The sequence below is a fragment of the Lygodium microphyllum genome, chromosome 12 (assembly GCF_053477565.2).
Source record: "Lygodium microphyllum isolate KBCC chromosome 12, Lygodium_microphyllum_v1.1.10, whole genome shotgun sequence".
Classification (NCBI taxonomy): domain Eukaryota; kingdom Viridiplantae; phylum Streptophyta; class Polypodiopsida; order Schizaeales; family Lygodiaceae; genus Lygodium; species Lygodium microphyllum.
The window spans coordinates 89,042,705-89,052,298 of record NC_141146.1 but is presented as its reverse complement, the minus strand read 5'-3'; the positions used below and the strand labels follow the sequence as shown (position 1 = coordinate 89,052,298).

Below are 9,594 nucleotides of genomic sequence, written 5' to 3'. Positions count from 1 at the left end.
CAACCCCTTACCACATCCATGAAAAAGTAAACAATGATATTCTCTCCCTCTAACGCTAATGGCACATGACTAGCTATTGTATGAAGAGCCAATCAAAAACCGAGAACATTAAAGTGTTAAAATAAATCTTTCACTATGCATACCATCAAATAAGAGCATGTGAATGAGTTTAACATGCTCTTAAGAGTTTATGGAGCAAACAAAATAAAGACGGATTACGGAAACACCAAGAGAGCCAATCGAAAACCGAGAACATTGAAGTGTTAAAATAAATCCTTCACTATGCATACCATCAAATAAAAGCATGTGAATGAGTTTAACATGCTCTTAAGAGTTTATGGAGCAAACAAAATAAAGATGGATGATGAGAACACCAAGAATGCTTGCTACACAATGTAAAACTTCTAACATGGAATCAAGAGTCGCTCCACTTCCCTTCAAATAGAACATAACCATTGTTAAGGTGTAGTGCAAGAGAGTGACTCCAAGGAACACCCACATCAAAGATTTTATCAATCACATCCTATTCTTAGATAAACAAAAAGCCTGATCACAAAGTCATGCTACTAAAGAACTTAGATCCCCTTTCCTTGAAATTAGATCAAGCAACCAATCCACCTAGGCAAAAACCAAAAGAAAGACTAAAGCTGAACCTAAGCTATAAGAGAAATTCACAAAGATAGCTATGAGGTGGGAGGGGAGAACCCTTAACAATGTGCCTCCCTACTAAGTTCAAAAAATATATATTCAAAATTTAACACAACTCCACATTCAATGCATGTACGGATAGGCTGGGTTTCAAAATTTAATAAGGCTGTTTATAAAGTCAATCATGTGATGTTAATGAATACTTCTAGTTTGCCTCAGCCATTAGTCGATCTGTTAGTATTCACGTGTAACAGTTATTTATCTGAAAGGAATATACCTTTCTGAAATGTGATTCGACTGATATTGCCATTGCTCCAAGTAGAGAGAATTTTTTCTCACCAATGTGCATTAGTGATCAAGCACCAAGCTGAATATTGCAAAGGATGTAACAAAGTCAAAGAAGCTAATGATGTGACTTATGTAGCATTAGCTGGTTTTTTGCATGTGGCAAAAATGTCAAACTTCTGTCGAGGTGAGATTATAGGAAAATATGCCACACTTTTGCCACCTTTCAGTGATACCAAAGGGTTTAGGACATCCCAGACACAAAAGAGGTTTTACAGTGTGCTTCCAAGCCACCAAGCAAAGCTTTAGCAGGACATTAGATGAGGTTTTGCAGCATGCTTTCAAGCCACCAACCCAAACTGTCATAAAGTGTTGGGAGTTCATGGCATTGCCAATTGTTTTATAAGGCATTAGAAATCATAGCATTGTCCGTCATTAGTTTTGTCAAAAGATGTTTTTCCTTCTGAACAAGGTAAGGGATTGCAAAATTAAGTATATGAGTCGAAGATTTAAAGCTTAGCAGAAATATAGTTGTACAAAAAAAAGGTTAAAAAGAAAACCCATAAGAAATGAACATATTAATTGGAGTCAAAAAACTGGATCAAAAGCCTTCCAAATGCTAGCCTTCTGAACAAAGTGGCATGATTTCATTATGCAAACTGTTAAGTAGCTTCTGGTGTAAGATGCTTTGAGGCAAGGATGATCTTTATGTCAACCAATAAATAAACTCAAATGGCCTAACCCTCTGCAGTGACCACAATCAGCAAACAATTGACAAAGCCGGTATCTAAAACAAACCTTCCCTCTCCCATGTGCTTGTAAGATATTTGATCACCTCCTATATCAAAAATGGACCATGAATCAGCAGGTAATGTAGGAGGGAAAACATAACCACCAGAAAACGAAAACTTGAATCGCCAACTTCTACACAGATCTTACTGATAGAGGGATAGGTTTGACAAGTCGACCACTGGTGCTACTTAATATCTCAAAGTTCGTATCATGTCTGCAGAAGAACAAACTCCTCAGACTGTTTATCACAGGAATGAGTGCATGCTCAAACTTAACACAGATCATGGACATGTAAAGTTAGAGCAGCTGTTCAAAGCATGCAGTTGTGATCTACAATCAGAGCATCCAACACTCTTGAAAAATGAAACACAAATGCTCTTGGAAAACTAAAACCCCACAAGCAAATGCAAACAAAAACACACCGAACCACAGGCTTCTCAGGCCCTGGCAGCCTCGCTTTTTGCTGATTCCCTGTCCATTCTCTTCTTTGTGCAGTCCACAAAACTAAACCTGTATTTTATCAGGAAAGTTTCAATTTTCAAAGCTGCATTGGAACCACATTACAGTAATAATTCAATTCCGTTGACTTACCATGATTTACAAAAGCACCATCATCTGTGTTTGCAGCATTTGGCCTATCAGCTTCCACAGTTTGGTTTGGTACACTTAGAGAAGAAACACTTCTTTGATCTTCCTTTGTGTTGGTCTCCATCTCGTTAGAACTTGAGGTCCACAAATCCCTCTCAAGGAGGCTCTGACCTTGTCGTTGGGTCTTCTGTGCTTTTGCGGGCTGATCCACATAAAGCACACTTGCTGACTTGGAACAGGTCCCAAAACAAGCACTGCACTGTTACAAATGGAGATCCACCAACCACATTACATAAAGACAGAATATTTGAACAGTCGGCATGGCATGTTCAGTGTTCACATAAGTAAGAAACAGTCCAAAAATCTACTGATTGCATATGTCGGAACATAATAGTAGCATTCAAGAATAGATTACTCTTATTCAAGCGAGATGAAAACATGTCCACGCCAAAAATGTAAACTTACTAACAAAGGAAGAACACCTACAGTGCATAAATGGGTTAACTTCGGCATGAATAGCCAGAGAGTTGCAGACTAAAAAGTATCAATGCATAGAATAAACTCATACACACAGTGCTCACAGGAAATACAGAGTGGGAATGCATGTATTTGCACACCTAGCAACTCTTATACCACCAATGACCAAGACCTGTAAGAACATACTGATCCTATTTAGCAAGCTGTGAGCCAGAACTTCAAATCAAAAACGTCTTGCATGCAGGATGATGAATGAGACTCTCGTGGTCACCGAAATGGTGCGGTAACAAGCATACCGCAATAACAAGAAGCTGATGGTCTCAAAGATGCAGATTAGCAATCTTCCCAAAGCTTGTAAGCAGCCTCAATCTCGTGTATGTAATATATATTTATTCATCGTTGAGCTAGACCGACACAGTTTCTACATCTGTAGACCGACACAGTTTCTACATCTGTGAGTATCATAAGTAATATCCGATCTGTATATGAGTTGAAAAGACAGAACGGTTTGGAAGAATAAGTACATATGTGCCTATTGTCGGACGACGAGCGTGCTGGAGCCAGCAAAGGAACCCCTTCCCTCAACTCTCTCTCTCTCTCTCTCTCTCTCTCTCTCTCTCTCTCTCTCTCTCTCTCTCTCTCTCTCTGTGGCTGTATGCGCGCGAGGGGACGCTTAACATTTTCACTTCATTATAGATTCATGAATCGACCAGATTGAAAGCTTGTTCTTCAAGGTTGAAAAAAGGGTGGCTTTTGATTCTAAAATTTCAAGGTGTTCGCCTTCTTTCTATTTCAACATTAATAAGTATAATCAGGAGCAGGGCTGAGACTCTCTCTCTCTCTCTCTCTCTCTCTCTCTCTCTCTCTCTCTCTCTCTCTCTCTCTCTCTCATGCGGAACAAAATGTTTCAGAAGGAAAGATACTCACCCCATGCAAGCAAGATGCTGGCACACTCCAGAAACAAGGAGTTTTAACGCAATCATAAATACGGATGGAGTGCCTTTGCAGCAGTGCTTCATGCACAATCTCCTACCATCGTCGATTTCCTGGCTATCGTCGACATTGTCATTACTGCGGTATCATTGTCGTAGGTGTCCATGAACCTATGAAACTTAAAAAACGGGTGAGAAAATTTAACACTTGACATACAGATAGAAATATGAAAATCCACTGTAGAAATATGAAAGAATGAAAATAACAGGCTTTCCACAGGAATGGAAATTAGCAAGATTCCGCACATGCGCGTTTGGATCGAATGTTCCAACGGATGCATTGCATTGGCAAAGCCATTTGAGCTGATCTCTCTCTCTCTCTCTCTCTCTCTCTCTCTCTCTCTCTCTCTCTCTCTCTCTCTCTCTCTCTCTCTCTCTCTCTCTCTCTCTCTCTCTCTCTCTCTCTCTGTGTACAGACTGAAAACCAAAACAAATAAAGGATGCACATCGACACGAAGGGAATGGAGAGTCTTATACCTCAAATCTTTGTAGTTTCAGGTCTTGAATCGAACACGAACGCAGATCGAGCACGCTTTAGGTCAGGTGCGATGTCGAAACCCTAGAAAAACGCACAGTAGAGCTTGCTTTGACGGAGGGAACAATGGCTATGCCGAGCACGAAGAAATGGTTGTCGTCGCAAGACTATTTCGCCAATCAAATAATTGTATTTCAAAGCACACAGACTGACAGCCAGACAGACACAGACAGAAACAGATACAGCGAGAGAGAGAGAGAGAGAGAGAGAGGTCCAAGAGCTGGTTCAGTAATTCAGCAGGCCTTTCAATCAAAAGCAGAGAAGAAAGGAGGGACCGGCTGCACCCGGTTTCCCTCACCGGCTGTAGCCGGTCCCGCCTCCGTACGCATAGTGGAAGCTAGTTGTTATTGGCACTTTTATGTGGAAAGGAGGAGTTTGAGCAAAGACAAAGGTCTCTTTATTGGATGCTTCGAAATTCTTTCATTTGACAATATTGCCAAACAAATGATAGGAATTCGATTGTGGCGGCCTACTAGCTACGAGCTGCTTTGCGTTGGAGCTGTTTCACATGAGTGGCGAAACCAGCAACCGGTTTTGCACACTGGGTTTATTGGTTTCACAGAAGGCGGTTTTCAAACCCAAGCCAACAAAAATATATATATGTATGTTTTCTTAGCGTTCAAAGGGCCCTCCTTGTCGACACACACGTTGCGCAAAACACGCTACACCTTCTTCACTTTACTGTCTAAGTTCTCTTGGGCTCCTCATTACAATTTTTCTCTTTCTCGACTTTCATACCCTCCAACAAAGGAAATCAATCACCTATCTCTCTCTCTATATATATATATTTATTTGTTTGTTTGTTTGTTTGTTTGTTTGCGTGTGTGGGTACCCATTACGACTACTAAATCTATGTGTGTATATCTGTATGTGTGTGTAATCTACTCGTTATGACTATTAAAAGCATGAGCAATTTAGGTCTTCAAAATATTAAAATCATTTTCAAATAGTTCTATTAACTTGATTGAACTCTTCTAGAACATTAAATGGAATAACTCAAACTGTAAAAACAAAAATAACATTAAGTCAAGTCCAAAAACGACAAATCCAAAACAAGCTCATTTTGTAATGAATATGATCATGCTCTTATATCAATGAGATTTTATAAGATTCAATCACTAATAGAGATCGAGCTATATATACTAGATATTGCTGTAAACTTAGTTTTAAAGTATTGAATCAATATTATAACTTGGAGTTTACAACATAACATCATGCATTTGATTTGTATTTATGTATGATAAGTTGTATTACAATGATGTATGCTATTTTGCATATTCACAATGTTGTTTTGTATTTACAAAAACATTTTAAATAGCCTAGCATAATGACATTCCAAATTCTTGTTGTACAGATAATCAATAGATCATTTTACATTTGTTCTCTTCAACCAAGAATTCATTTATAGTAAATAATAATTATATGCATAAGGATAAAAATATTAAATTCCTAAGCTCAATAAATTTAATAAACTTTCAGAGTCTATAAAATATCATGAAAAAGTGAATAAAATTGAAGTCAATTTTCAAATTATATTTCTTTGGATCACTTTAATTTAAAAACATCTTGAACGTCTTATTATTATTTCAATAATTATTCTTTCAATAAAGATGTCAAAAAAATAAAGAACTATATACGCTAATTATTTTAATTCAAAATATTAATTAAAGTTACCATCAAGCAAGATCTAATAAAATATTTTTAAATATAATTCACATTTTTTCATAAAATTATAATAAGTAGCATATCCACATAAAAACTTTTTAATCGACAAACACATTTTAAAATAAATATCAACCAATTCATATTAAGCTTGTATTAAATTTATACATTCTTAATTTTTTCATTCACGTTTCACTTAAAATTGAAATTTTAATTATATTTAATATCAATAGTTTATAAATTAACTATCACTTAATACCGAAATACACATTAAAATCACATAACAACATCCAAAACCAAAAGAATCAAATTATTTATATTTATTTTTTAAAATTTATTAATATCACTAACTTAAATCACTATCTAATTATAGTTGGTAACTAACATTAATTGAAATTGATTCAATATTATATATGTGTTTATTTATATTTATATAGATACACACACATGTGAGATACGAGCTATATACCAATGTTTAAAGCGATAGAATTATTCATTCAAAAAAGTGTCACGGTCATCATTAAAACCGTCAGTATACACATCTCTATATGCGATGCAAATAAAGGCACATATTGTGATGAAATAGCAATGCGTGCAGGTTTATTTGTGATGCTAATAATGATGGTTATAGAGGAAAAAATTTTGGGAAGCCCTTCAATCACATGTGCTAAAAAAATATTCCATAAATCATTTATAGATTGAGTGTACAACTGTCGTCCAAACACATGCATCATGAGATGGTCAAAGAAAAATGTTTATTGATTTAATTTTCAAATAAGTACAACATCGAGAAATGACATCTCATTAAACTACATGGATTGATAGGGAATAGAATCCAAAAAGAGATAAATCTATCAAAAAATATCGCAAAATACAAGTCCATACAAAAGATGAGAAACATAATGAAGGAAGCCTACATAGAAAGAGCTTATATGCATTAGGGCTAAAAAAAGAAGGGATACGTGCTCCACAAATCCAAGTGATTGCTACAACTCCTCCCCGTCTGAGAGCTCATCCCAACCCAATGGAGTATTGAACAGACTCTATACTACAAAGCAACCAAAGATTAATCTATATAACATAATGCATCACAAAAAAACTAGAAACTAGAAACATGAAAAAGGCATAATGTGGCTTGGAAACTATATGATTTGAATGACTTATCGGACCACCATGTACATACAATCTATAGATAAGAGAAGTGAGACCATGCTTCTCTACATACTGAGTCTCCAACCCTATGGGATCATTTGTGATCAAGTGTTGCAAGGAAATCAAAGTAGCATTGTAAGAAATAAGATTATGATACAAGTGCTACACCAAATAAGAAAGTGAACATAACTAAAAGAAAACTTATGAAATTCTCCACATAAGTTTTATGTCCACCACTCCCAAGATGATGCACAATCTATGCCTCTAGTTGTACCCTTGCTGCCTCATGCTACTACCGCCATCGTCATGGGGAGTCTATGGCCTCCTCCTTGAGTCTCTACCAATCCTCTTCTACGCCCAACCATTCAAGCTTCGAAGTGCTACTCTTGACTGCCTTGCATGCATCCAACCCTCTATGCAATATATATGTATGCATATAGTCCATCATCCATCTAGTGGAGAATTGATCAACAATTGCATGTATCAAGAACTCCTCGTGCAAGGATGTGATCACATACTCCTTGGCTCCCTCCGATATGCTTTTCTAGTGGTTTAGAACATCGTGCCTAAATATATTTTGGCACAACTTCCTCATGCATGCCATTACCCTCCTCCTCTCAACATTCATGATCATAGCACAGACTTTCTCATCCACTAAGTACCCATACTCTGGTGGGGTGGTGGATCTAAGATGTACCCTCTCTTGTCTACGATTACGCTCCTAGGCATAACTAAGAGACCCATGTCCATCTGGTGTACCTGCAAGGATGGTATCTCTTGGAGTAGCAGCAATAGGGGTACCACCTATGGATGACTGAGCGACTAGGGGAGTAGACGTCTCTATAGGTGTAGCAAATCCTGGAGGTGATGTGTCCACTCAATTGACGGGATGTGGACACTACATCCATATCTCCATAGCATTCACCTAAGCTATCCTCTCTAGAATTGGTGTGGGAGCAAGGAGTAGCAACTGACCCCGGGGTCACAACATTTGTATATCCACAACACTCCCTAAAACCACCCCTAGAACGAGGAAGAGAGGAAGTTTGCAACTCTCCGAGAAACCCACCACAACCACTGGTCAAGCAAGGTGTCCTTGAGTCTCCCTCTATGGCTAGCCTAGAGTGTCTACTCCACCTGTTGGAGATTGATACATCGAAGCATGTCGAGGTAGAATGTGTTGAACGCCTAGATGATAATCAAGACAACTCCATGTCTACCATATCTCTAAAGCATGCCATATGATCTAGAGACATATGCATGAAGATCTCCTTCAGCTCCTCGTCTGTCATCTCTCATCTCATCCTGCTCTCTTTGGACCATCTATAGTAACATGCACAACCAAATTAAAGATGTTAGCACAATCAATATGAGGGTAAAGGAAAACCATGATAATATATAGTTGCAAAGAAGGATGCTAGTTTTAAAAACATCTGATAAAATACCAATAAAGTTGAATAGTTAATGGATCTAACACGTGCACGTAAATATGACCATTTCTATGGCTCCATGACAAGCTCTTGGCATAGCTTGGTATATGCTGGAAGATCTATGCATAGATCCCCACTGAAAGAGGAGTCTACTTTATTTTTGAAGTATTATTGTACTCTAGACTCTTTACCAAAATTACTCATGGTTGTCTCATGTACACACTACAAGCCATCCTATCCCCCACCCCTTGTAAATAGTGACTCCTCTACCTACACACTCTCCTCATGTACGCTAGGAAGATTGCTTTCATTATACACTTGAGCACTCCGAGGCGTCGATGGCACATCATACCACCAACGACGTTGTTATGGGTTTTGGTAGAAGATTACATATTCAATAATATGCCATGAAAGCTTGCTGCAAAGAACAAGGTTGTCATGGGTTTGGGTAGAAGATTACATGTTTACAGTGATCTGACAAGACAAACGTGTCACATAGAACATTTCGTATTTTCTCGGAGTCTATCTCTAAGAATCCAGAAGGTTCTCGCCGAACAGTTGCCCCTGTTTCTTCGCATACTACTTTAAACCATTGTATATCAAATTGATCATGGAGAAGCTACGGTAATCTACTAAAAGAACACTTTATAAGTTATCAAGATACTCCAACTCATCCACTATAATGTTTAAATCCGTGGCTCACAGTCAACTTTCTTGCTCAAACTTTACCATGCACCCATATTTGGTCGTGCAGTGCATTTTGTCAATGCACTCAAAACTCAAAAATATCCCCCATGTAGCCATGCTGCATTGTGCATTTTGTATTGTACATTGAAATGCCTAGGTTAGCTAATGCTTACAATTGCTAGATACAACAACAAAGAAACCATGTGGTTACCTTTAGACTGCATCCCCTCGAGAACCCCCGCTCCTCCCTAGGAACTTTCAACCCTTCGTGTGAAGCATCAATCATCAAGGCATCATGCAACCATCTCAATGACATGAACCATGGCATCTCCTCTATGCGCTCAAG

At 37.9% G+C, this 9,594-nt stretch overlaps 1 protein-coding gene across 3 annotated transcripts; it reads right to left on the bottom strand.

Annotated features, from left to right (window-relative positions):
- Positions 1-957: 957 nt before the first annotated feature.
- On the bottom strand, positions 958-4,651 carry LOC148028016 (uncharacterized). Of its 3 annotated transcripts, none has more exons than XM_087689701.1 (6): positions 4,260-4,651; positions 3,718-3,901; positions 2,317-2,567; positions 2,148-2,235; positions 1,873-1,939; positions 958-1,771 (listed from the first exon to the last, which is right to left on the bottom strand). In XM_087689701.1, exons 2-6 carry the CDS (start codon positions 3,807-3,809, stop codon positions 1,721-1,723), a joined length of 549 nt encoding a protein of 182 aa, XP_087545827.1. In that variant the 5' UTR covers positions 3,810-3,901; positions 4,260-4,651; the 3' UTR covers positions 958-1,720. The 3 variants fall into 3 exon arrangements, with proteins under 3 accessions (XP_087545827.1, XP_087545826.1, XP_087545828.1); XM_087689700.1 differs by having other exon boundaries at positions 3,718-3,893; positions 4,260-4,650; XM_087689702.1 differs by having other exon boundaries at positions 2,317-2,572; positions 3,718-3,893; positions 4,260-4,633.
- Positions 4,652-9,594: the final 4,943 nt, after the last annotated feature.